The 27,928-nt window shown below is 47.8% G+C and overlaps 1 protein-coding gene across 18 annotated transcripts in view; it reads right to left on the reverse strand.

Moving 5' to 3' along the window:
- Positions 1-2,911: 2,911 nt before the first annotated feature.
- Positions 2,912-27,928, reverse strand: part of TRIM66 (tripartite motif containing 66) — a 58,925-nt gene continuing 33,908 nt past the window's right edge. For 10 of the 18 annotated variants that reach the window (XM_070626229.1, XM_070626232.1, XM_070626236.1 and 7 more), the window contains 12 exons: positions 26,609-27,513; positions 24,864-25,025; positions 14,289-14,810; positions 13,936-14,128; positions 12,385-12,445; positions 11,773-11,947; positions 11,172-11,461; positions 10,566-10,692; positions 10,163-10,237; positions 9,623-9,775; positions 8,992-9,210; positions 2,912-8,242 (listed from right to left, as the gene is read on the reverse strand). In XM_070626229.1, the coding sequence (XP_070482330.1) occupies positions 8,183-8,242; positions 8,992-9,210; positions 9,623-9,775; positions 10,163-10,237; positions 10,566-10,692; positions 11,172-11,461; positions 11,773-11,947; positions 12,385-12,445; positions 13,936-14,128; positions 14,289-14,810; positions 24,864-25,025; positions 26,609-27,513 (2,942 nt within the window). In that variant the 3' untranslated portion in view covers positions 2,912-8,182. The remainder of the gene's footprint in view (positions 8,243-8,991; positions 9,211-9,622; positions 9,776-10,162; positions 10,238-10,565; positions 10,693-11,171; positions 11,462-11,772; positions 11,948-12,384; positions 12,446-13,935; positions 14,129-14,288; positions 14,811-24,863; positions 25,026-26,608; positions 27,514-27,928) is intronic. The other 8 variants (XM_008514113.2, XM_070626238.1, XM_070626240.1 and 5 more) reach the window with 3 other exon arrangements.

Below are 27,928 nucleotides of genomic sequence, written 5' to 3' on the forward strand. Positions count from 1 at the left end.
GTAATGCCTAGATATCTCTCTTTTTGTGATATGGGCAGCCATGGATGATCATTGCCTAGATTCATTAATTCATTAGAGGTTGAAAAGTGGTGATATTCCAATCTATCAACCCTTCAATTATTATCTGGAATACTTCTGAAAGAGACACTTCCCCTCATCTTTTATTTGGTTACCCAGAGATACATTTCGTATAGGAAAGAAAGGATGAATGCTTCATTAAGCTAATTAATAAACTTGAAATGTCACAGAGGCACTGCCCTGGCACAGCCTTTGCCATGAAGTGACATTATCAGTGGGCCACACCACAACTGGGACTCCCTGAAACAAACAGGGAGCAGAGCCCTGGGTAAGGACAACTGCTGCCACCAGCACAGGCCTTGGTCCTTAGGCTGGGGCAAGGCTGAGGCTGTGGTGTTCGTGTTTCCAAGCCTGGAGAGATCCTTCTTTTCTCCATGAATGCTGAGCTTGCAGAGCTGGGGGCCAGGGATGCTGCAAATTCTGGGAAGCTTAATATCCTGCTCAGCCCAGTGGGCAAATAAAGCTCTGTTTTGGGTATATTAGAGTATAGGCTCAGCTGCTGTAACAAAAAAGACCCCAAAATAAGGGGGTTTAAAAAAACAGAAATGTGTTTCTTTCTCAGGTAATAGTCCAAGAGGTAAGCCAGCAGTTCAAGGTAGGCAGATGGCTCTGCTCCGTGAGATTATCAAAGAACCTAGGTCCTTCCTAACTTCTGGTTTCACCATTCTCTAGGATGTCACCTTCATCTGCAGGACTGAAGTGGGTGACCAGTAGCTTATCTGCATTCCTGTCTTGGAGGAAGGGGAGAGAGAGAGGAAGTAGAGGACAAGCAATTTCATTTAAAACCTATGTCCTGGAAGTTATATACATCACCACCTCTCATAATCAATTGGCTAGAACTTATTCACAACATCTAGCTGTAGAGGAGGCTGGGGTGGTAAGGAGGGGTTATTACTAATATTAAGGAGAAAATGGATACTGGCAACAATTAGCAGTTTCTGCCATGGTTGGAAAGTGGCCTCAAGGGGCTGGTTAGACCCTCTCAGTTTCGAAAACATATCTTATGCAAGGCCTTCAGGGGTTGATGTCTACAGGACAAGGTCTTCATCCCCAGCGCTCCAGGGCCCACGGATGAGGGTTCTCCCCAGAGTCCAGGCATTCTTATTCTAGGAGGCCCTACAACACACCTCAAACATTAAAATGCACCTACAGCCTGTAGTAAATCTAGTTTTTACTGCAAAATTTTGAAACTGTTTTTATAATTTTGCTTTTTAAATTATTTGGTTAGGAGTAATTCATTTAATTTACAATTGGCTGGGGTTTCTCAGCAATCCTCTTGTGTATGTAGAATTTCCTGTGAAGTGAAAAACATGAATTGTTTTCAAGTGTAATAAAATCTTTGTGAAATTGGTACAAAATTAACAATTAATGGGTTAATTTGTTAATCATAATTAACAAAATGGTATCGTTTATGGGCATTTACTTAGATATTTATTTAGGTTTTGCCATTGTTTATTTTAATTTTTTTAGGACTTATTGTTATCAGGCCCTGGATACTGTGTAGGAAGAGGAGGTCCAGGGCAGGGCTTGCTCTGCGGAGCAGGCTCGCTTAGCTGCTTGCCATGGAACCTGAGGAGTGGTAAGTAGAGAGGTGTATGTCCCTGGGACCTAGAGAAGGAGAATACTAAGATTAGTAAGGACAAAACACAGCGAAAAAGCTCAGAGCAGGCATGGGAAAGGTTTCAGGTACCTGGGCCAGGCTGGGAAGGGATGGTGGGCCAGACAGGATTTTCAGGTCTCATCTTAAGCACTAAAAGTGATGATCATCTTTCCTTGAAACCCAAACTTCCTTGGTTTCTCAGACACCACCCGCCCTCGTTTCCTTCCCATGTCCCTGGCTTCTCAGATAAGGAATATGAAGGAGGAGTATGTTAAGAATGAGAGGGATGGCTAGTGTGTCAGGTGACGCTGGGACACCCAAGTGGAGGTGTCCAATAGGCCACAGGACATGTGAGTCTGGAGCTCGAAGAGCGGGTCCATGACATTATCAGATTATCCAAGATTTCTGCATCAGTTAGGGTGTTTAGTTGCAAGTAAAAGCAGCCATTTCTGACTAATTTAAGCCGAAAATGAGTTAATCAAAATATTTTTTTAGGTAGTTCACAGCATTGTTGGGAAGGCCAGAGAATTAAGCTAAGAGCTAACTGGTCTACTGAAGAAACAATCGCTGTCATCAATGAGCACCAGGTGCTTCAACTTGTTCTGTTGCCACTGCTGCCATGGAAACCCCACCTTGCTGCAACCAACACTGTCACCAGAGAAGTCTCTGTGGTCCTGGCTTTTTTTCCTAATTACGACCATTAGACCTGCACCCTGGTTACAAGGGATGCTGGGAAATAAAGATTTTAATATATTTAGCTTCTAAATATATTTAGAAGTGAGGAGTGAGCTCTACCTCCCACCCTGAGGTGAGGAATTCCCCCCAAATAGGAAAGGGCTCAGATTCTATGCAGTCAACATGAATGACAACTATTCATTACAATGTCCTCAACCCCTACACTGCTAGAAACCACTGGTGTAGAGTGGGCAGCAAGGAGAGCTAAGGCTGGGTGACTGAGGAATATCAATACAGAAAGGACATTCTTGAAGTGTTTAGTGGCTAGAAGTGGTGGACATTCATGCTTTTTCCCCAACCCTGCCTCAGACTTGCTGCCTGTAGTTTGAAGAACAGGCTGTGTTCCTGCAATAAGAAGCAGAGAGCTGAGTTCTGTAGAGAGAAGGCTTCCCAGTCTATTCTTCCTCTCCTTGTGTTCTTAATGATGTTGGAGTCCAGGGGCGAGAAGACCAGAAATAGGTTTGACCATCTTCACTGAAAAAACACTCCAGGACACAATTATTGGTAAAGGAAAGTGCTATTTTTTAATTTGTTCTTGAATGTGTAGGTCCTTTTAAGATAAGTGATTCTTCCCCTTAAATATTCCTCCTTCATGCCCTCAACCACTTTAGATCCAAGTGCCACTTCGAGAAAAGGCCTAGGAGGAGCTCATCCTAGATGTCCAAGAAGGGGTGCAGCTTGAGGAATGGGCATATGGCTCAAGAAGCAGCACCAGCTACTGAAGACTTTCCTCAAAGCCGCTCAGTGTGGCCTGACTTGCTCTGCCTTGGCCAAGACTCCCCAGCTGTGTCCTACCCTCAGTATTCCGTCATTCCCTGTGTGGCCTGAGCTTTACAGTGAAAATCACCATTACCATCTTTAAAGCTGGAGAGCCTCTGAGAGATCACTGTTTTCAACACTCCCTCCCACTTTATAGATGGGGAAACGCTACCCAAGGTCACACAGCTCATAATTGGCAGAGCCAAAATTTAGGTGTTCAGTCTCTCAAATCAGGTATCTTTCTACTATACCTCCCTACCTCCAGGAAGACAACCAACATCTGCCTCCAGCTCTAGAACAACTGGAGCAAGCAGGCAGTAATGATCAGTACGGCTGGGGAAGCCTAGGCTAAAACCAGGCCAGGCTGACCCCAGCGGAGCCCCAGGAAGTGATGAATCACAGCACTTCCCAGTCTCCCTTCACCAGAATGTTATCAGTGGCGGACCCCCGCCCCTGCCAGGATTCTCCTCCTGACTAGCAGGACTGGACCATGCGTGGAAACATGTTTTGCCATGATCCCAAGTTCCTCATCAACTGTGGCTGGCTCTGACTGGTATGGAGATCACTGTGATGAGCTGCCCACCAGCATGGTAATCCTGTTTGCCAAAATGCTTCTTGGTAAGACCCAATCCACGCTCTTGGGCTAATTTAGATGGGGCCTCTGAGCAAAGATGGCTAAACTCTGTCTCCACGCTGCGCTAGGAGTGTCAGAGGAAAGGCCTCACAGATGCTGTCCTCCCAGCAGAGCTAATAAACATGCTTGGCATGAGGATAACTAAGTCCAGGAACAGAAACGGGCTCAAATAAAGTGGGCAGACACTGAGGGAGGTGAGCAGAGGCAGCTGCGCTTCGTCCTACCTACCCAACTCCTGAAGAGGAGAGACCACAGGAAGCTAAAGATGTCCCCCTGTCAAGGTTTCAGGAAGGCTCAGTCTGCGTGGCTGAAAGGTAAGAGGATAATTCAGAGACTTGTGGTGCCATAAAAGCCAAGCAAGGAGGATATTTCAAAGAGGAAGTAGTGGATGGTGTGAAATGCTGTAGAGAGTTCAAGACAGTTGAGGACCGAAAGGTATTCATTTGATTTGGCAACTCGGTGGTCACTGGTGACCTGTGAAAAACTATATAGAGAGAGTTGAAGAGTGACTAAGAAGAATCAATGAAAAAGATTCTTTTTTAAAGGAACTAGGCTGACAAGGAAAAAGTATAAGGGTCAACAGACTCTAAGAAATTTTGTTTTAATCTCAGGGAGAATTTTGCTTGCTTGTAGACTACATGGAGGAAACCAATGGAGAGGGAGGTGGAAGACCCCGGAAAGTGTGAGCAGTGGGATAAGGATGGAGCAAAGTCTTGGAGGACACATAGTAGGAATCAAGAAATAGAGCACCAAACAGAAGCCAGAGGAAAAGAGCTAAGGAGAGATATAGACATAGACAGATGGGATAGGGAGAGGAGCAAGTGCGCAGGGAAGTTCTTGCTTTACGTCATCTCTTCTGTAAAGTGGGCAATGACGTCAGTCATTTGCTGAGAGCAAAGATGAAGGGCATGGACGGAAACAGAGTAATAACAAGTCAAAGATATACCAGTCAATACTGAGAGCCCAACTGAGGCTGTCAAATATGAATTTGCCATGCTTAGCAACCCAGTAAGAAGGAGCAGAAAATAGGCTGATGCAAAAAAATGGAGAATGGTTAATAGTTTCAGCAAAAGTTGACGGGGATGAGAAAGTTCAGGATGCTGAAAAAAAATTCAGCGTATGATGGGCCATGGGTTCAGGCGGGGAGAGGAAGAAGCCCAGCAGAAGGCTGAAAGACTGGGAAAACAGAGAGAGAGCTGAGGTCATGGAACAGGGCTAAAGGAGCAGGCAATTTAAATAACTAGCAGTGAGGGAGTGAGAGAAGAGGAAATATAGGGGGTAGTGATCCAGAAGGAGCAAGGTCTCAGTTCAGGAGTTCAGAAGAGAAGACTATAGGTGATACCATGGAGTGAGAGAGGGAGTGGAGCCCAGGAAGAAACAAGGAGGGGCCTAGGTCCTAGGAGCAAGGCAAAAACATGCCACCAGAAATGGGTACAGGGAGCCAGAGTCCATCAGGATTGATGGCAGGGCCTGCACAGAGCAGTGCCTATAGAGGGTCTGGTGGCTGCCACTAGGGAGAGGGTACCAGCAGAAGACGTGTAATTGGCGATTGCTAGAATTCAGTAGGGCCAACCTACCCAAGTTATGGAAGAGAGCTCTGCAAGTTCATGCTGCACCAATTTTACATTAAAATCCCCTTTGCATCAATTGAAGCCACTCCACTGTCCTGTCTCTCAGCACACCCAGGAGGCCCAGTTTCTCCTCAGGATTGCCTTCTGTACCATAGAATCCAGAACTCATTGTATTTCCATTTCATGACTTTGTCAAAGGCCAAAGGACTTGACTGACTTCAAAATGTGGCCATTACAGGACTAAGTCAAAAGGAGGATCCACTCAGATGTTTGCAAAGAACCGCTGAAGTCAGTCCACTCGCTTAGTAGCTTTTTAAAAAATTTCTAAATAGTCATGATCTGTTTTCTGCATGCAAAAACAAAGCAAAACAAAACATAACCATGACTCAAAATATTGGTTATAAGTATACAGGAAAAGCCAGGGAGAGGGCAGTGCTGTGAGGTAACCAGCACAGGGATGGTGTAGTGGGCCAGGGCCTCGCACCTTTGGAGGAAAGGAAACCCTCCCTCCCTCCCTCCCCTGCCTGCTCAAGTGCCTACGGGGAGCCTCTCAGCTTGCAAGTCTCTGTGATGGGAAGGGAATAAGTGACTCGCTAACACATTCCTAAGGTCCTCTGGCCCAGTAGGCTACATCCAAGCTGGAAGCTTCATTGACAGGCGGGAAGCCAAGCATTTAACCAGGCCTTTCTGCTTCATATTCGTTGTCTCCAACTGGTCCTGGGGAAGAATCTCAAACAGGTTTGAGCCTGTCACAACCCTCACCTGGCTGCCCAACAAAAAGCACCATGAAGCTCACTCAGGTGAGGTGGGAATGTGGGCCACACGAAGGAAAGACGACCAAGAGCAGGAATTAATGAGGTAATTACAGAGAGAACCTTGCCAAGCCAACTAACCAGAGAGAAAGATTCGAAAATTGAAAAGGAAGTGGCCAGAGCCCCAAAGAGCAGAGGGCTAAGTTCAAACATTGCGTGGCTACCAGAGTATCAAAGACTTAGTTACCCCAAACTAGAAAACAGGATTATGGATGCCCACCTGCTTAGGAAAGCTTGGCAAGTGCTGGTGAAAGAATGGCAAGTCAGTGGGCACAGTCTGTTTTGAAGGAAGATGATCTCCCAGCCTCAGTGGAGAAGGAAATGAACAGTACCATCAACTCACACGGAGAGAAGACATGTTTTCTCTGATCAAAATGTTCCCATTAACAAAGGCCTGACAAACAAGAATTCCTTGAATTGCATCTCACAGCAAAAATAAAGCCATGGTCTGACTCCCTTGAAATTAGCCAAGCCATGACAGGACCAGGGAGAGCCGTGTCTCCAGGCCACTGAAATGCCAGGAATGCAGTCCCCCCACATATCAGCAATAGGTTCCTTCTCAACCAAGCCTTTGCTGGTGAGGTGGCCTGACTCTCAGCATCTGCCTATGCAGCTTCCTCCCAAACACCCTGCTTGGACCATGAAGATCCATCCGAGATGCAGACTGGAGCTCCGCTCCTGTTCCCATGGCTTCCAAAACACTTTTCTCTGCATTCTGGGAAAAGTAAAGTCCTGAAGTTCCTTCAAGGTCACCAAAGGACACTGGCTTCTCACCTCTCAGGTTTCCCTTTCTCCTCCCTAGACAGAACTTCCTCTACAAACGCTTAGGTCTGACTCCTGTCAGTCCCTCTGGCCTTCTCCAACCTCCAACAAAAAGGGCTACCTATAGAGTCTTGACCTTTTCTGGGCTGTGGGCAGCCGTGGGGCAGGCCAGCCAGAGGCCTCACTTCTGATCCTGGGCTCTGTGAACGTGGAGAGGGTGAGAACTAGGGCCTCTAAGCAGGAGGAGAGGCCCAGCAGACTGAGCTGGTTGTGGGTCATTCTCCCTGCCTCGCTGAAGCAGCAGCAGCTGCCTCACAGTTTTCCCAAGAAGAACTCAGGATCCAGATCTCTGAATGGAGATAATGAAGGGATGGTTACCAACAATCACTTCTAGGAGGGCAGGTTCTCACACCAAAGAAGAGCTATCAGCCCAAAGTAAGTGGCACAGAGGGCAGGCTCTGAAGGTGACATCTTCGTACACCTGCAAGTGAAATCGGAGTCAGTGGTCTCTGCACTGCCACCCAGCCCAGTCAAGAATGCCATGCCATCCAGAGCACTTTCACAGCAGCCACCTAAGTCAACACAGGAAAGGAGGCGTGGAAAACAAATACCCTGAAAACCGTTAGAACCCGAATAGGCACCAATCCTCGTTAGAACCCAAATAGGCACCAATCAAGACCTATGGCCTCTAGAAGCCTCCCTTACCCTTGCCCAGGGCAGGTGCCTCTGTCCTGGCAGGCCAAGCAAAGGCAAACAGTGACAGTCTTTGGCTGTGCTGGGCCAGGGATCACAGGCCTGCCATATGTCAGAACCTCTCTCCCTTTTACCTCCTTCGGGGCCCTGGAGGAGTTCAGATACATACATTGTTCCTGAGCCCTGTACACCGGAAGGTGAGAAAGTCTGCTTTCCTCAGCAGAAAGAATTCACCGAGGAAGTTAGGTCCTCCTGAGCCTGACTAGGTTTGGTCTTGTCAAGTGGCCCCTACACATCTGATTATTCCAGTAATAGGGCAGACTTCCCTCTTCGCTCTTTATTACTGAAATCTTCTCTGAAGTGGACGCACTATGGCTCCCAAATAAATGCTGTGAGATGCAAACGGCAAAGAAGAGCACTACACAGCTCAACAAGACTCGTCTCACACCCACGGTCTGAAGAGAATGAGCTGAAAGGTGGGGAGGAGTGGTCACAGGATGGGACACCGGCTGCCAGGGTGCTCGGTCCCTTCCAGCTCTCACACCTGGGAGATGCTGTTGGCCATGCGGAACGACGTTCTTTTTACTTTTTCATTCTCCTGAAAGAAAAAATATGGAATTCGAATGACCAAATGTAGGATTTATTAACATGAAAAGCTAAATGTCCAGACTGGCATTCCTCAGAGTCAAAGTGTTTTCTTTTATCCCAGGAACACAGCAGTAAAACTCACTGAAGATACTACACATTGTGTGTTAAGTATCGTAAACAACCAGGGATGGCTGTTTAGACCCTGGCACACAGTAGGCAGGCAACACATTTCAGTGGAATTAAATAGCACTGAATTGATGTTTCAGGTCTGCACAAGTGGGAGCAGCCAAAAAGTCAGAGGAGCTCTCTTTGCTACAAGCAACACCTCCCCTTCCTTCTCTAAACCAAGGCGCTGAAAAGATCCCTTCCTTTCTCCCAAACCCAAGTTGAGATCAGGCACTGGGACCAGGTACTTCTCTTCTTATGAGATGACAATGCAGAATAACCAGCACTGAGTTAGGAGTCAGGAGGCCTGGTTTCTCACCCTGGTTCTGCTGCTAATTTGCTGGGTGACCTTGGACAGGTATATCCACCTCTCTGAGTTTTGAGCCTTAGTGGAAATTGGACTTGATGAGCCCGACACTGCCCTGTCTTCCTCATAGGCTAAGGGGTTGGAAGTGGGGGTCCATTGTCACCACTTTCTCTTGTGCCACCTGAGCAGCTTCACCTTAGGTTTCTCTGTGCATGCTGCTTGGGTGCCCCCTGCCTGCCCAATCACCTACCCACCCACCTGCCTGCCAGCTGGGAGCAACTCTTTACCATGTGTCGCCGCCGCCTCTTGGGTTGGATGCCCTCCGGCACATACGGGGGCCACAGGAAGCCCTGGGGAGTGGAATACCCACTCTCGCTAGACATCTCCTCGGAATCTGAGTCCTCCTGCCTTGGCTGGGCAAACTGTTTCTCCGGGTAGATCTCCTTCAGCCAGCCCTCAAAGAACACTTCCAGGCAGCGGCCAGCCTCTGCAACCTCCGAGTCGGGCTGGAGGGAGAGGAGAGCAGTGATAGGCGGGCCCTTTTCCACCAGCCCATCTCTTCCAGGTCCCTCAAGAGCTATACAGACAGTAGAAAGCGTGGCTGGGTCTCCTAAATGTTGGAACTTGATGTTTTCTCCTCAGGCCTCAGGATAACCAGTTTGTATCAGCTCTTAAAGCAGAAGTGACCCTGACAGGTACCCACAGATGGCCAATCACTAGCACTCCCCATCTTCCTCCTGAGTCCATGCTGAGGCCAAGTGTGGGAGGGAGCTTTTAAAACACTCACTACAGTAGGCCCCAGAAGTTCTGCTCCCAGGTCCTCATAGCAGCCCAGGACCAAACCTGATACCCTCATATAGCCATGACAGTCTTGGGGTCACTGGGAAGTAGGGCAGAGGGAAAACAGGCAAGACATACATAATTGAACTTAGCACAGTTCCAGAACATGAGGCGCACGTCTGACACCACCTCTTCTGGGGTGGTGTAGTGAGCTGGGTCCTTCTTTTGCAGCTTCCTCCGGATGATTGACAGGTCCATAGGCCTCTTGATAATCTGGTAGTAATGCCGGGCCTTGGGGCAGGAGAGAAGGCAAAGCAAAGCAGGAAGAGAGAAGAAGGGGAGGTATAGATAAGAAGGAAGGAGAGATGGAGAGTGAGTTGGAACAGAAGTGAAAGAACATAAGAAAGAGAAAGGCAGCAAGAAGGAAAGTGTAGAGAAAAAAGACAGAGGGAAAGGAAAAAGGAGGAAAGTTTCACTTGTCAAGTCAGGTGTGATGCAACAGTTGGGGGGCTGTGGTGGCCGCAGCCCCCCGGGGCCTCTAAACCATCCACAGATTAATCATACTTCCAGAGGCCAAGCTCTGAGCCCACCCTGGGCACCACCATGACCTGTCCCCAGGCCTAGGGCCCTCTGAGCAGAAAGCACAGGAGCAGGCAGGAGCAGCGAGGCCTTCCTTACCAGCGGGCTGACAGGTTCGTGGAAGGGCAGGCTGAGGCTATTGCAGCACAAGGACAGTACCAGCTTCTCGCACTTCTGCAGAAGTCAGAATTGGCAACAGAGTTACTTGTTCTGGCCTCACCTCAATAAGAACTAAAGACAGTGACCCTATCAACTCTAGAGGGTTTGGCTCTGTCCCACAGGGGACGAGCCACCATATTAAGGCACAGTTCAGCCTCCTAGGCCAGAGGAAAACAGCTGGCAGAAGGAAAATCATAGCAAAGCCCCATGGGCCAAGCTGTCAGGCACAGCCCAAAAGAGAGATACTTGGAGAGGCTCTCATCCCCTGAGAAAGGCCTCAGCCCCTACAGGCACAGGGAGGCTGCCCCAGGTGGGGAACCTTGTTCCCAGAGACCCTCCCTACCTTCTGGTCATGTACACTCAGGCCTGGAGGGGCCCGCACTCCAGGCTGGTTATAGCGTGCATTTTCGCAGTCATACTCCATCTCGGGCTGGGTCAGGCTGCGGCACAAGGTGCACGCCCAATCTCCCCTGCAGAGGCAGATGGGGCCAAGTTAGGTCTCAGCACATTGCCCAGAGCCCCCTCCCCTGTCCCTCTGCCCCAATGCAAGCGTAGGGGATGGTGGCAAGGGAAACTGAGGCCTTAGCCTTGTCCTGTAGGAATGGCTTCCTAGCCACAAGCTTGAAAAAAATTCAGTAACTCAGGATTTAGCAAATCCAGAAAAACTGGAGTTAGCAAGGGGCTGGGAGGCGAGTATGGGGACAAATCTTTGTGCAGGAGGAAGGTGGGAACAGAGGAAGAAGGGAAGCTACCCAAATTTCAAACATCTATCTGTCTGTGTGCAGAGGCGGACAGCTGTAGGCCCACTAACTCACAGACCTGCAGTTCATGCAGGCCCCGAGAGGGGAGGAAGCCCATGCGAGGGAGCTCTGTGGGCCTGGCCTGGAATAATCATCCCTAGGGGATCACCCTGCTGGCCAGGTGATGGCCCTAGACTAGCATGACTCACCCTGGGAAGCTGAGCAGGGCTGGCAAGTGGCAGGAAAGGTGGTACACTTTGGGGCAGCGGTCACAGCACAGCAACTCTCCCCCGTTGAGGCACACAGCACAGAAGTCCTCATTCTCTATCGGTACTGGGGGCCCCTTCTTGGCTCCAGGGGTTCGAGGAATGAGTCTTTGTTCTTCAGGACATGCACTCTCCACCTCTGGTGGCCGCTGCCCAGCCAGAGAAGTGACAGTGACCTTTCTTCCCCCCAGACTTGGGGCCTGGATGGCATCAGGCAGGTTGTCCTGGCTGACCTTGGGGAAGCAGTGAGTCTGAGCAGTCAGAGCCAACAAGTTGTTGAGGGAAGGAGGGGTAGCACTGACAAGCTCTCGGCACCAAGCTATTCCAGGACCCCAAGCCAGCCAAGCCCCATGAATGCTGGTAAGGCTCCCTCCTAATGTGCACCTCACAGGCCCCTTGCAGCAGGAGACAAAGTCTGGCCAAGCTGCAGCCCCACTCAGAGACTCAAGACAAGGCCAGAGCCAGAACTCTGGCAGTAGCAGAGAGAAAAGATAGGCTCCAAGGCTGGGCCAAGGTTCAAGGTCAAGGCAGAACAAAGTGGTACCTTAATGGACATGCTGGAGGACTCAGCACCACACTCGATGATCAGCAGTAAGCTCCCATCCTGATCATTCTTCGGTGGCTTCAACTTGAACACAGGCATCTCTCCTGAGGAGGCAGCACAGATCTTGAGCCGCTCCAGGCGCACATAAGGAATCTTGGGTTCACTGTTGAAGGGTCTGTGGCAAGAGAGACACCCCTGGGTCTTGATGGGAGCCTCCTCTGGCCCCGCTGCATCGGTGATCACACAACTGAATTACTGCTTGAGATCTCCTCAGTCCAACCCTCTAGAGGCCCATATTCTGCCCTCTTGCCCAGCTCTGGCCAGGCCCTGACAGGCCCTGGGAAGCCATTTGGTCAAAGAAGGGGGGTCCCTGAAGAGGAAGGACTGCATGCAGAGCACATGCCTTCCAGTATAGGAGTCAGGACACCCTCCCACAACCATCCCAGATGCCTAACTATACAGACCCCACCTGAGGGGCCAGGGCTTGAAGAAAACAGTTGCAGGTAAATGACTGCTTCTGGTTAAGTCAGCAAGGCTGCTTACTTCCTGTGCCAACCTCCCAGGACACAAAGTTGGGGGTGGGAGAGGGAGGTTGGGCCAAGAGTCTGTTACCTGACACTCTGGTTCTCTTTTGTGTCCAGCTCTAGGGCGCCTGGTTTAAAATTCTCACACTCTAAGGCAAAAGACAAATAAATACCTGTGACATAGATTTATGACAACACACCCTGTCAACCATACCTTCCACTCATATTTGCTACTCACACCTTTGGCCACATACATGTCACACGATTGTTACCCACACTGTAGTCATCCATAGTCGTGGCAATCCTGCTGTGGCTCTCCTTCCTGAGAGCGGAAGAAGGCCATCTTTTTTTAAAAAGATAAACACAGATGATGCTCGGAGGCTGCCTAGGGGTGCATGTTGGGTCAGGCACTGAGAGGCCAGCTTCTCACCTTGGAAATGAGCTCAGAAATCACTTGTTCCCCATACAGTGGTGTTACCTGCTCTCAGGAATCATTCTATCCAGTCTCTGCCTTTTCAGCCAAATGCATGGATTCTGGCACTGCCTGAGAATCCAGCTCACACTCCATGGGCAAGAGGCTCCCAGGAGCCCTACCCAGAGTAGTGCACGCTGTGTAGACGGGCAGGAGGCAGTGTGGGGAGAGAGGAGGAAACTACTGTTTATTGAGCACCCGCTCAGCACCAGGCACTGTCTTGGGTGCTTTCCATGGACAAGCAGGGTTCAAAATATTTAACTGCTTAAAATTCAGGGTTATATTATTGTGCAGTTAATAAGAACCAATGATCATTCAGTTGGTCTTTCAGTCAGTGTGAGGATAAAAGGAGAAAAATTGTTTCATTTTCATTTATTAAGTATATAGGAAATAGACGGATCATTGCAAACTAAACCCAGTTTGTATGCTGGGTTTACACTGAACTGAACTGAAAAAGTCCCAAATGCTCCCTCGGCAACTGCTTTCTAACCTTCCATGTAGCGCTCAGCTTCCAGAAGAAAAGAACCTTAGCCCAGCCCCATTTGAGAAGGGGTGGAGGGAGCTGAGAAGAGGATCAAAGTCAGTCTCCACCGGTCCAAATTCCCTTTACCATGAGGCACAACACAGACCCATGTTACTGCCCGTGCAAGGCGAATTCTTGTTACTGCAGAGTAAGTCATCGAATGACTTCACTGTAGTTATCTGTCCCAGGAGCCTGTGAAGTCGCTATGATTAGCTCCATTTACAGAGAAAGAAACCAGCTCAGAAAGACTAGGTATCTTGCCCAGGATCAAGCATAAGGAGACAGAGCTGGTTTTCTAACTTAGATCTGACTCCGTATCAGACATGCTCTTTTCCCTAAAATATTTTGCCAAAGGTAGCTCTTCTGAGTTCTTCCCGTTTCCTCCTACCTATAACCCAGACCCCCAGAACCTTTTGCTTGGGGACTGTTACAAGGAGGCTGGATCAGTCACGGCCACAGTGAGGGAAACAGAGCAGGCATCAGTAAGGCAGTTCTGGAGGGAGAAGTGAATTTAGCCTGAAAGCGACACACTGCTCCCTCCGCTTAGAGGCTGGCTGCTGACCTCTGTCCCACCTGGCAGTGCTGAGCCCATATCTGCTCAGTCTGTGGCTGCACGAAAGGCAGGCTGCCTCCTCCAGTCTCACCTTTTGGGTTCTGGTACTGTTGCAGAGCCGTGGATGTGTTGACCACTGGGACCAATGGAGGTTTCTTCACAGAGAGGTTAATTGGCTCCTCCAGTTCTGAGGGGATAGCCAGGTCCTTGGAAGCATCCAGACCAGGGACTATGGGGCCTTGTCCCAGAGAGTCAGTGAAGCGGGCAGAATCTTCACTTTCCATCTTTGAAAAGTGAAAGGCCAACAAGAATAAAAGAAATCAGACATTTTTGCTGTTAGTGATCACAGAGCTGTCAAGCTAAGGCGAGGATAAGGCCTTCAGGGGCCACCCTTTTGCCCAGTGCTGAGCAGAGGAAGTTGAATGGCATTTCCCCAGGACTTACCTTACACAGGGAATTCCCCAGCGAGGCATCAGCCCCATCCCCAGGGCACAGGATCCCTGCAGCTCGGCCAGAGCCAGGACTGTAGCTGGATCTACTTTCCGGCTGCATATCAGAAGCCAGAGGCATGCTCTGCAGAGGACAAGTTGCCAGACTTGGCACAGGCTGTGTGGGACCAGAGATCAGGATGGGCCTAGCCTGAGAGTGATCACTTGCCAGGCTTGTGATGGCCTGGGAGGAATCATTCATCAGGTTGGTCGAGGACTGGGGTGTGCCACACACAAGACTGGGCATGGTCTGCAGGTGACTGGCTGTCAGGCTGGGCATAGCCTGATTTTGACTGCTTGTCAGGCCAGACATGGTTGTAGGGGGGCCACGCAGGAGGCTTGGTACTGCCCGGTGGGGACCAGCTGTCAGGCTGCTCACACTCTGGATTTGTGGCTCTATGGTCCTCGCCAGCCTGGTAGATGACAGCTCCATCTCCAGACTGTTGGAAAAGCCCATGATGCTCACCGAAGTGGAGTGCTGCAGGAGCAAAGACAGAGCCAAGTCAGGCTGTTAGCTGAGAATGGTGGGAGGGAGAGGAAAGATGAAGCCCACAAGAGCCGCCATGCTCAGATTTCACTCTGGCCTCAGAGTCTAGTAGCTGCAGAGAATCAGACAGCACAGGAAGTCCTGTTCCCATTCCCCTACACAAAGAAGACTGAGAGGCTATGGCACAGAGAGACAGGCACAGGCTGAGGACACTGGTGTGCGTGTGTGAGAGAGACAGAGAGCTAGAGTGACAGAGACAGCCTACCACCTGACCTGAGGGTGGTACACACATACACACACCACCCCCCCCATAAGCCACATCCTTCACCTCCGTCCACTACCTACGCAAAGGGTCAGACTATGACACTTCCCTCCAATTTCACATTCCCCTCTGACTAAACCACTAGTGGCTTCTCTTCCCTTCTAGGGGCTTTACAGGATAGCTTCTGCTACAAAAAAATGGGAGGGAGCTCAGAAGGCTCAAACCATGATCTGCCTCAGACTTTCTTTGAAATAATGTCAAGGCTTGGGGAGCCCCAATGAGTCCTGGGGAACCTAGGTCAACTCCAGGGCCTTCTCACAGCTTTGCTCAGAACCATTCCAGCACCACCAGCATTAGATGAAGGCTTTGACCGAGAGATGTAAGGGTCTTTTCTAGGCCTACGATACCCACCAAAGACACTCTAAACCGGAAGCAGAGAACGTCAGAGCAGCTAAATCTTAATTTGACCCAATCTGGACAATCAGAGAATGAGGCAATAATGTTCCAACCCCAAGAATTCTTTTCTCACCTCTAACTGCTTGGTGACCCAGGGAGAATAGACTTAAAAGATTGATAAAAAGAAGTTGAAATCATACAGTTTTCTGCACCGAATCCATTCGGTTTTTCAGATTGGAGAAACAGATTTGATGGAGGGGAGCGGGTAGAAGACTGATTCTAAATGTAATCTCCAGGAATTTATAAGTTTGATTATCCCGCCTCTTTTTTTTTAAGACTAAAGATATAACAATTTGGCATCTTTTGAAAGTCAAAGGGGAAACAAGGAGAAAACATCTCTAAGCTTCCAGAATCAGCATCTTACACCTCTCATTCCTTTCCCCATGAGTAAGACATTCAAATTTCCACACCATTCCTTTGCATAGGGCTTTTGTATGAACTATGGCCGCAAAGCAGGACAAGGGACAGGTCATGAAGGCCTTGGGAGCGTTGGCAAGCATTTTCACTGTTAGTCTAAGAACAGTGGAGCACAGTAGGGTTTTATGCAAAGGAATGATGTGGTCAGATTAGTGTTTTGAAAATATTTCTCCCCTGAGGAGGCTACTACTGTAGTCAGGGAAACTATGGAATTGTAACTCAGGCGAGGGCACCAGCAGTAGAGAGAGGAATTAGTGGGAATATTCAAGAGATGTTTAAGGGGTGGAATTAATGAGTTAAACAAATAATAAGCGATCTCCCTGAGATCAGGAATGAGACTAGGATGGACGAGGTTGAACAGAAGTCGTTACAGTAGCCATCCTAGTTTCATTCCTGATCTCAGGGAGATCCTTTCAATATTTCACCACTGAGTATAATATTTGATGTAGAATTTTTGTAGATTGGGAATCCAGATCTCCGGCACAGAAGCCACACTCTTAATTCTGTCCTGTCTGCCTCTGCGCTCACTCCCTCCCCCTGTCTCCCGCACACTCAGTTCTACGATCTCTATCCTTCCCTCACCCGCTCTTTCTCTCTTGACCTTATCTTTCTTCCTCTCGTTTTTTTTCTTTCTTCTTATATCTTTTTTTCCTCTCCCAACCCTTTTCTCTTATTATTTAACTGCTTTAGTAAAGCTTATATTTTCTATTCTTAATTCTCAATTTTAAAAGCACATGAGCTAAATACCCTTATCTCTCCAAAGAAAAGTTTGCTTTTTATATGTTCCTTGGTAGCACAACAGTCTTCAGTAAAAAGACCTCAATTTGCTCTATAGTCTAAATCCTAAGAAAAGGTGAGGAGAAGGAGGGATGGGGGAAATGCTCAAATCAAATTGGATAAACTAGGCATGGAGCCCAGATTAAGGGATGGAGGCAGAAACAAGGGCTATTTCAAACATGCCATGGCTTACATCCCTTGGCATCCCCTTGTCATAGTTATGCACTACCATAGCTTTCTAATATTCCATATTTTCTTAGCCTTGGACAAGAACGATTATTGCATTCCCTTTTAAAATACACGACAGGCTAATCCTCTCAGCTGGATTCTTTCACCTTTTCCCTATTTGACATTTATATTTAACGCACTTCTGGTGTTCATCTCATCTACCAATGACATAGATGGATCTCAGCAAGATCCTTGGTATCAAGCATTAAGAGCACCTAAATCCATGTAGGACCATTCTAAGCAATGATGGTCAGGTGCTGTATGTCACAAGATATGCACAAGATTAAATTCCCAAAGACACAACTTTCCAGATCAGGAGTAGAGATCACATTTGTAGGATATCATCTCCCCTGTCCTGATTACTTATTGCATATCATGAAATGAGAGTTAATATAATGACAGAGGAAAGGAGGGCATGCAGACAGGGCCATGGAAGAATTGTGGAAACTCTGGCACAGTTTATTTTGAGCTGAGCCTGCTGGATCTGCTCCCACTACACTCAGCACATAGTACGAGGTCAGTAACATGTCCTAAGTTACTGCAAACTAGACTGGTCTCTTTCATGTCCACATCTACAACCAATCTCAACAGAGGCCAAGGCTATCAAGAGGTGGGGTGAAGAACATGGGAAATGTCCATGGGGGAATTCTGAGAAGGGACTCGGTGCAATGAGGAATCCAGCCCCAACTCCATTTCTACAGGCCACACAAACAGCGGCATTTCTGGAACCTATGTATGCCGTGTGTTGGTTATTTTTGTACTTCATCTGGCTCTCTGGAGTGAAGAGCTGCAAAGCATTAAAACAAAAGGAACTTATTTCATGTATAGGAAGAAAGAGGGGAGTTGAGAACCTCCATTCTACTCTGTTGCCAGTGCTACAAGATGAGTGGGGGCAAGCAGAGGCCAGCAAAGCAGGCTGGGTCTCAAGGGCCTGGAAGGAAGTTAAGGACGTCTTGAGAGTATACTAGTGTTGAAGAAGGGCTTGGAAATGTGGCCATATCTGACATTTGGTGCCTCACACACAGGAGCTCATCTGTCAATGGAGACGATGGTGCCTGCCCTCTCTAGCACCCAGGATGGTTCAAAGATCAAATGAGAGAAGGTGAAAGTATATGGCCAGCTGTAAAGTCTGTCTAGGGCAATCACTGACACTTCCAAGATGTCAGCTACGCAACAGACACCTTAACTTCATCTTCATATACAAAACCTTCAGATTTCATGACAGAAAATATGTATTTTGAGAATTGCAAGTGAAAATAAAATATTCTCTAGTTCAGGGAGGAAGAGAAGTCAAAAATGTCGAAACCATTACTCTGATAATCAGCTCAGGTCACCTCTGGTGTAAAAGGGGAGACTTCCCTGAGCCCATAGAGCCCCCTGTCACCTCCCTGACCTAGCATCTCCTCATTTGCCTCTAATTTTCTCTCCTCCCAAACTGTACATTCCTATCCCTGTCCCTTTCCTCTTCTTGTTTCTTATCTCTTCATCTCTGTCTCCTTATCTCTGTTTGCCACCAGCTTAACCCTGTGAACTGTCTGAATCACCTCACCTGGAACCTATATAATCTACCTGTCTGAACCACCTGGTTCCACAACTTGCCTGACCTGCCACCTCCCTGAACTGTCTGACTTTCAACCTCTTCTACTAGTAACCTAGGCAATCCTTCTCCTGTCTAACCCATCTCCTGCTTGATCTGTGCTCTGTTACCTGCTGTCCTCACTCTCCCCATCCTCACTGCCCAGATCTTTTTCTGGAGTTCAATGTGCTTACATTATTATTCTAATGATTGTCATATGGTGTTGTCAGAGAAGATATTGTTCTTTCATTTTAACAGGAAGGGAAATTGAGACACAGAGTGATTACCCAGATCTCCCAAGATCATACAGGCCCAAGACTAGGAATTTGGGCCCAGCTTTAAAAATCTGCTGGCTGGTCTTGATTTTGTGCCATTAGCTGGAAAGCTAGTGTCCTAGTAAGATGCGATTGAGAAGTCAATAAACAGACACTTAGTGCACATGCCCTGAGTTTAATACAAGTTTCAGGTTCTTACAGCAAGATGATATTGCTGGGGATAACGTAGAGCAGATAGGGTGGTGGTCCACAGAAATTAACTTTCCAGATATCTGAAACAACCTCTTTCAGTAACAAAATGCAATTGGTTTAAAATATTATTTTGAAGGGGAGCACTTTTAAAACACTTTAAACACTACCCTGTCATATTAAACAGAGTACCAGGAGCCTGATGAGACCATTTCTTAGCGACATACAGGAACTTGAAGGAACCTCTGTTGCTGGAGTATGGTGGGCTATAATTCAGTGATACTTTAGGGAACTTCTAAGAACACTTGTTGTTCTTTCCTTGTCCTTTCACTGAATGACCTCACACTGTGGCACTTTCCCAGGTGATGTTTCTTGTCTTCTCCCTTGGTGTTAGCTGCCATTATAGAAGTCCTGACTCCCCGCTCCTAATCTGCTTACTGCTATAATGTAGGAAAGCTAAAAATTTCCAAAGAAAACCACGCAACTAAGCTTGCTAGATCAAGAACTCTGACTAGATACCTGCATGTGGACTTATGATCTTGTAGAGAATATAATGTGTGGGGTTTGTGCTATCTGTTTTTGTTGCTGCCACAAAGCTTTGCCTGCTCACTTCTGGTTCCAGTAGTTAAAATTGTCAAAGACTGGCCACCACGTAAACGTGCAGAGGAGAAGGGAGTAATGACTTGGGAGTTGTCTCTTGGAAACATATTGAAGGCCTTCACTCTGGTGGAAGGAGACAGATAAAGAGAGAAGGATAGAGGTAAATAAGATTTGTGAATTAAATCTTGCAATATTTGAGTGCTTCAACAGCTTCAGATTAGGTAGACTGGTTTAACAGTAGTAGATCTTGAACCAACTGAGTCAGACAGCTGAGGGAAGAACTAACTTTTCTGGCAAATGGTTTCCCAAGTTGATTTTTAATAGAGAAGTTGTTGCTCTTATTGACAGTGAGTACTCCTCCAGCTCAGTATAAAGCTCTTGTACAAATTAAGCCTTTTCCTGTGGATGTAACTATGCTGATATATGCTAACTGAGCAGAGTGAGATGGGAAAACGCTCGTGGGTGGTGAAGAGAGAAGAACTGAAGGGTGTGCAGTGCCCTGATGATCCAGGGAAGACAAAAAAAGGAAAGAGGATCCCAGAGTGTGAGGTGGAAGGAAGAGGAGAGGAATAAATGGATTCCAGCAAATCTGAAGCGAAAGCCAAAATGAGTGGAACCCTCAAAACCCAAACCTTGGAGACTCAGGAGAATTAGGCCAGAGGTATTTTGACCAGGCCAGGGTAAGGAATTTAGGGCCTAGGAGCCAGAACCTGTTTTCCCATAGACCAGGAGACCTATACAAAGATCTGGGGTTTGGTCTGTGAATGAAATCAGGCTAGAACTAACGAGACAGGCTTCCTAGAGGGCGTAAAATTCAGGAAGCCAGACCTGGGGAGTGTTTGGCTTGGTTCCTGAGTAGGACAGAGCGGATCTCTGTACAGTTCTGCATATGCTGATCAGGACACAGGTTGTGCTCTAAGAAAACCTCACCAGGTCCTGGGAACACTATGAGCAAAAGCTGGTATCAGAGTCACGCTATGATGAAAAGATCATTGCTGGGGTTGAAAATGCATGATCTGGTCCATAGGAGTTGATTTAGTTAGTTTAGTTAGTTTAGTTAGGCCAAGGCTTAGAGTATGAGTTTAAGCAAGTCATTTCCCATCTCTGGGCTTTAATTTCCTCCTCCACAGGTTAATGGAAATCTCACTGAGTTGTAAAGATTGAATTAAGAGCTTAGGCATCACAGTTGATACTGGTATAAATGCTATGCATCTGAGTCACTATCCTTTACTCTTCTGCATCACTCTTAATAATCTGGACCACAGGAATGCCTACTGCCTTGGTATCATTTACTGAAAATACATCTCAGACTCCTCTCAAGCTATAAGCAGCATCCTGGTGGCTTCAAAGTTCTCACTTGAAGATCTGGGCTATATTATGAGCAGAAGAGAGGTCCTTCTTGCAGGTGAACTGGGGCGCAGACAGGGCTCTCTGTGATGCCTGCAGCCTTGACTCCATGAGAGCTTTGAAGAAGAGTGCGTATATTTTTCAGCAGTCGACTAGTTCAGAAGTATGAAATGAAGCCATCCAAATGTCTTCCAGTTTCACTTGGGATGTAAGGGAGTTCTGTTGCAGAGTTGTTACCATGGTCTTTCTTCAGCGTGGCTAAACCAAGATTAGGAAGCTTAGGCAACAGCTAGTGCCAGACAAATGTCAAAATTCATTCAAAAACATACTGCTGGATGCAGGGAGGGTAGCTGGATGAGCTGCTCCTGAGACTGCAGAGCTCAAGCCACTAGAAAACCAATGATCACACCTTCACATCGCATGTTCAGCAGCAATCAGTTTTCACCATAAGCTCATTTAGTACCAACTCCTAGGTACTTGTGCACCGCTGCTCTGCTGTAACAAAAGTCCTCCTTGTGGTCAGTGAGCAGCTCAGAGCATCAATGAGTCCCTGTGGACACACAGAGAGGTACAGGTGCCACAGGTTCCTCTGCTCTGTGACCTGCAGACAGACTTCTGACTTCCCGGGCTCTCACAAGCCATCACAAGCTGAGGAGTGGGCTGGAGGCTAAAACATCTTTACCAGATAAAGATAACCAAGACTAAACCAGGCTGGGTCCTAATAAGACCTCTCCCCAGCAAGGCCTTAGGCTACTTCAAAGATTGCGAAGGCAGGACAACCCAGCAAGTGAGAGGCCAAATGGAGTCCTACTTCTCCCAGTGCAGTGCACAAAGAGAGACAATTTAACCTAGTCATTGAATACAGGGTTGAGTCAGGAACCTGGGCTCTGGTCCTAACCTTGCCAAGGGTCAGCTGTATAACTATTAGGTGGGTCACTTAACCTTTCTGTGTCTCAGTTTCCACATTTTTCAAAGGGGAATAAGAAAGTAGTTTCCTTACAGTATTTCTAGGATACACAAAGAAATAAAATGGAATAATCCACGTAAAAACCTATGGAAAAAAGTAGAAAAATGCTATATAAAGTATTATCATTCAATAAGATGCTCAGAATATTGTTTGGTATCCTCAATCTTCACACCCTCCACCCTGCCCAATACCACCTTCAAGGCAATGAATTCCCTCAAAAAAAAAAAAAAAAGCCTTTTTTCTTATTTCAGTAACCATGTGTGCAACCAGACCTCTCTCAGTCAAGTGGACCCAAAGCTTCCTCTGGGCCGGGACAGCAACCTTGAGGTTCCTTTTCCTGGGAGTCCGGGTCATGTTGTAGCCTATAAAACACCTGAAAAATTCCAGGCCACCTGCCCTGCCAAACTTCTACATGAGCCCAGGTTAATAAGGGCCAGGGGCTGCTCAAAATGAGAAGCTGGGGTTCCTAGGACCTTCACTAACCCCACTGCCAACCTGCAGCCACACCGGAGGGTAGTATCCCCTTGCTGCTCAGAGAGCCCTGTGGGCCACACCCACAGGCAGCACAGACTCCATGCTTGCCCGTGGCTTGCCTCCTTTCCTCTGTACTGGGTATAGGAACAGAATTGAGACTCATCAAATAAGTAGCGGTATTTTCTGCTTGGCTTCCACTACCACTTGAGCCCTGGTAATCCCTGTGCTTACTTCTCAACTACTGACATCCAGAGCTGGCTGCCTTCCCGTCATCTTCTGATGTAGTTTCCATATGAGAACATCAATAATTTAAAACTGAAACTTAACTCTTCATCCTTCAAAACATGCTCTTCTTCCCGTGCTCCCACCTCAGTGAATGGCAACCCATTGGGCCAAGACAGAAGTCTTGGCTGAATGTGAAGCCAAAGAACTTTCTCTCCCTCACTTCCCATCACCAATCAGACTCCAAGTCCAAAAGCTCCTGTGATCTGAGCTCTGGAAGTCCTTGCTTCCTCTCTATTCTCATCATTACTTATTTCATTCAATCTTTCCTACTTCTCCTCTGTAAACTATTTTGGTCTCCCTTACTACAGCTAAAGTGACCTTTCTAAAATTTAATTCAAACCATGTCCCTCCTTGCTAGAAATCCTTCATTCACTCCTCGCAACCCTCAAGACTGAATCCCAACTCAGAGCATAATTTACAAGGCCTTCCAACTGCTCTGGTTTCACTCACTTCTATTCCCCAGGACATCTCGTGTTCCTACCAAGCCAAACTATCAGCAACCCCCTGAGTGCCCCAGGCTTTCTCCCACTTCTGGACCTTTCTACTTGTCATTCCCTTTAACCATGTATTCTCCTCACCAATCCCCCTAAATGCCCCCTGCACCAGCCTAACATCTCCTTCAAATCTCAGCTTAAAACCATGTCCCCTAGGAAGTCTTCTGTGGACAGTCCTTCTCCCAGGGTTAGGTGCTCCTTCTATACACCCCAACGACTATCATAGCACTTCATCAAACTTGATTGCTGTTGCTTGGTTAACTCTCTCTCCCACCAGACTGTAAGCTCCAGTATGAGACTATCTTACCCACCAATGTGTGCCTGGCACCTGAAAAAATATTTGGCACCTACTAGGAGGTTAACATATAGGTTTTGAACATCGAGTGAATAAATACATGTTTGGATGGATAGGTAGCTGGCCCAAGTAGGAGAAGTTAAACCCCTAAGAGCCACAAAGGGCCTATTCACAGCACCTCTATGGCCTCTAGGCCAAATTGTTTTCAACAGGCAGGACAGCACGGGCATAGAAAAAAGCCATTAATACCAGAGGCCTGCCCAGACTTCAAGAGTCACTAGGGATTTCCAAGTCAACGTTTCATTTTTGCCATCCCCTACTTTTCTAAATTCTCTTCTCAAGAATCACTGAGATAGATTGATCTAAGACATATACGGCAATGGTGCTGCTGGGGGAAAGATGGTGAGGGGTGGGTACACAGAACAATGAGTATAGTGGGGCTTCAGGGCCAGAGGGATGCTGCCGGGCTGAGGGTGCAGGCTGGGAGCACACAGAATAACTAACAGAGCTTCAAGTACAGGGCTAAGTGGAGGCACTGGGAAGGCTGAGGGTACCAGATTAGAGAAGGCAACAGGATAAGTGGAACAGGGCCAAGGGACCCAGGGAGGGCTGAGTGGAGGGCACGGCACAGTGCTGAGGTTCCAGCTAGGAGGATGACAGGGGTGGGAGTGATGCGCAGGGGTAATAGTAGGACAGCTGAGGAGTGTGGGGTTCTGGGTTATTGCCAGAGTAAACGAACACTTCCAGCAAGCAGGTAGGCCTCCAATAGCTTATCTTTAAGAGATCCTAGTGCCCTTAGATGCTCAGCTACTTATGCAAGACAGCCCTACAGACCACCCACCCAACAAATTCCACTGACTCAAATTCTAAGGCCAATCAACTTTGGGTTGTAGGGCTACATAAAATATTTTCACCATTTTCATTGCAGAGAGGAAAAAGTTCGGGCTTTGGATTCTGACAGATTTTGTTTTAAATAAACCTCAGCCCTCTCAGCTACTAAACACAGGCCCCTGGACCTCGGTTTCCTTAGCTATAAGATGGGGATGCCCACCTCATAGAACTTTTGGGAGGGTTAAGGGAGATAATGCTTGTGAAGCACCAGGCACAGTTGCAGGCACAGAATAAGTGTTCAGTGAATTGGCGTTCTTTCCCTTTCCCCGTCCACTCTGCATGAAGCCCAGTTGGTCTTACTTTAAGTGGGTATGTGGGAGTGGAACAGGGGTGGAGGAGGACCACCCATGTTGCTGACTCATTAGGACAGAAGGCATGAGTCAGAGCTCTGTAACATCCCAGGATGGAACAGGGACCCTCTTCCCCCTGCCCAGTCATCCTCGTTCAGGTCCCTGGGGTCTTGGCTGGCAGTGGGCCCCATGTGGTCAGGGAAAGCAGGCTCCATTAGTACCTTTCTCACCACATTCGGAGAGGAGTGTTGGATGGTGCTGTCCAGTTGGGGGACACTGTGAGGGGTTTCTTCCCCAGATGCCTGAGGCAAGGCAGCAGCAGTATTCTTGTCAAGAGGGAGAGCTGGCTTTGGGCCTTCAGATGCTGACGGCTCATCTGTAGCCTGGAGAAGAAAATAAGAACTTGAGTGGGTTTCACTGCACAGAGTAACAGCAGCAGCAGCAGCAGCAAAGACTAATGCCCACCCTGCACTGCCCATTGTCACCACCTACATATTGTGAACTGCTTAAACATTTTTCAAAAAGAAAGATACTCTTATCTAAACTCTTCCTAAAACTATATCCCAATATGATAGTCTTAGGATAGAACCCAAAATGAGAATTCTGAGCTAACTCTGTCATATTCACCTTAGCAATCATAACAATTTTGACTTTAGCTCGTGGTCCTCTGTGAACCCTAGACCCCTCTCTGCCATTATGGGGACTGTTCCATATCCCCTCAAAGGAACTGAGGCTCAGAGAAAGATATTTGAAGCATGATCTGAAGTTATCAGTACCAACTTCATTAAAGCATAAATGTGAGGCCCTATATTTTTTAATAAAGTAAAAGTCTATAGAGCTTCTCTGAGGATATAAATGTGATTACAGATTTAAAACAGACACCACTATGGGAAAAGTGAGAAGGGGTAGGAGGAAGGGGCTGGAACAGGAAGCTCTGGGAAAAAAAATAAAAGCAAGAGTTGAGAATAAAGATGTGGAATGCAGCAAAGATCCCAGAGGTACAAACTGTACCCCTTCAATTGGCTTTTAGCTGAGCAAAGAGAGGAGCAGCATTCCTCAGCCCCCTTTGGAGAGAACAAGGCCTCTTCTCTAGCATTAGAGTCAGCCGGCCTGAATCCAGCTCTTGGCTCTATACTCAATGTTTTATGCTATCTAGGCAGACTGCCTGCCCTCTCTGATCTCCACTTCTGCACCTATAAAATACAGATGGTAATGCCTACCTAGCAATGTTGTCGATAGGCTAAATGATATGGTGCATATAAAACGTACCTAGCCTGAATACTTTTGAAACATTAGGGCTTCAAAGTCCAGTTTTTCTGTATGTATGTAAAGTTGGTGTATAGATACATCTTTTCTCTTGAAATTGTAATTGAATTTGTAATTTTAAAACAGATTATCTACGTTTTCATTAAAATTTAAAGATGTTGTAAAACAAACAAACAAAAAACATACCTAGCCTTAGTAGGCTTGAAACAAATTTGAAGTCTGTATCTGTGCAGTGTTATAAACATGCTGCTCACGAGCATCTAATGCTTACCCTCCCCCCACTCCTTAAGCTCTCGCCTTCCCTCTGTCTGAGATTCATAGTTCCAGCAAGGGATGTGAGGAAGTTACAAAGATAAGAGACAGCCTCTCTTCTGCCCTGGCACTGGCAGGAGTACAGCACAGCTCAGAAGGTTCCATTCATGGGAGGGTCTCTAGTGTCGCCCAGGAGGACAGGGCTAAGACAGGCCACTCTGGATAGTACCGAGCCCAGCTCTACTTTGGGACTAGGTACTATATACTCTGGAGCTTTCCTGAGATGGGCAGTGGAGGCCAGGGCAGTCTTTAAAGGTGAGGGCTGAGCTCAAGGCCACAATAAGATGAAAAAACTGTGTTCTACGCCACCCTGTGATTGGGGAGGCTGTGTTCCCTGAGCGATCCTAGGACGGGGAGAATACGTGCCCCAAGCCACCCTGAGGCTCACCTGCACAGTGTCCTCCTGACTCTGGGACTGGACAGGTGCTGGCTGCCTCACAATGTAGTTGATCTGGCCCACAATTGTTTGCTGAAGATGCTGAGGCGATTTGGTCTGACTCAGTTGCAGGCTGGGCTGTTGAGCCTGAAGGAGAAGCTCCAGGTCCTTCTGCATTTCCTCCAGCTCAAACTTGTGGTGCATTATGTCCACGTTCTGGGAACAGGTAGACCCAGGAGGGCTCTCACGCTGACTAGAAGCCAGATGTTGGGATGGAGGTAGAGGTGGGGGTGGCTGCTGCTGGGGTGGAGGTGGCAGAGGTGGCGGAGGTGGCAACTGCTGCTGCGGCTGCTGCTGAAAGTGGCTGAGCTTTAGCTTCTGGTGGTGGCCAAACTGAACTTGGATAGAGGGTGTCTGTAAGGTGGGCTGGGCATGGGCTCCTTGCTGAACATCCTGGGGAGGGACGATGCACACCGGCTGGGAAGCCAGCTGCTGCCCCAGCCGCTGGGATGTGCTCTCCTGCTCCCCGGGGGGCTGGGTATCCAGCCAGGGCTGCAGCAGCTTTGGTGGATGAGGAGTGCAAGGCAGCTCTTTCTCTCTGGGCAGCAGGGTGGAACACTGCAGTGATCCTAGTTGTTGGGGCACCATCTCAGAGGGCTGCCTAAAGCTGTGGGCTGGGTGTATGCTGGGTGGAGGGACCTGGCCTTTGAGGGAGGGCGAGACTGGGGAGCAGTGGGAGCAGCACACAGATGAGGAACACAGTGCTGGAGACTGGAACTTATGAGAGGGGTGGCTACGACTCTCTTGCTGAGCCACTGGGGACTGATGGCTTTGATAAAAGGATGATGGTCCCTGTAAGCCTCCATAAGCAGGGGCATCTGCCTGGGACAGTTGTCCACCTTCAGTAGTTATACAGCCTGAAAATTCAGAATAGAGAGTGTTTCCAAAGGTAATCTGCGGTTGTTCCCCCTCTGCTACCTCCTACTCCTGGGACCAAAGGACATCACTCAACAAACCTGTACCAGGGCAGAGATTAAGAAATTCAACCCCTGATCTCCAAGACTCAGTCTAGAATACTGCCAGCAACAGAACCTGTATGGACCTGCTTTGGGGGCCTGGAACATTTGAGAAATTAGTTCAGGTTTCACCCGATGTTCAGTCCTGCCTCTATTTGTATCCCACCAGAGAAACCATGGGCTCTCTCAAATAGCACCCACTCATTTTTAACAGAGACTCAGAAAAAAAATCATCATTAGGGGTAGGGAGGGAATGTGCTGGAAAGTAGCAAAGGAGAGAAAGTCATCCCCAGGACAAATGAGCAAGTCTTCAAAT

This window comes from Equus przewalskii, chromosome 6 (genome assembly GCF_037783145.1).
Source record: "Equus przewalskii isolate Varuska chromosome 6, EquPr2, whole genome shotgun sequence".
Taxonomy (NCBI): domain Eukaryota; kingdom Metazoa; phylum Chordata; class Mammalia; order Perissodactyla; family Equidae; genus Equus; species Equus przewalskii.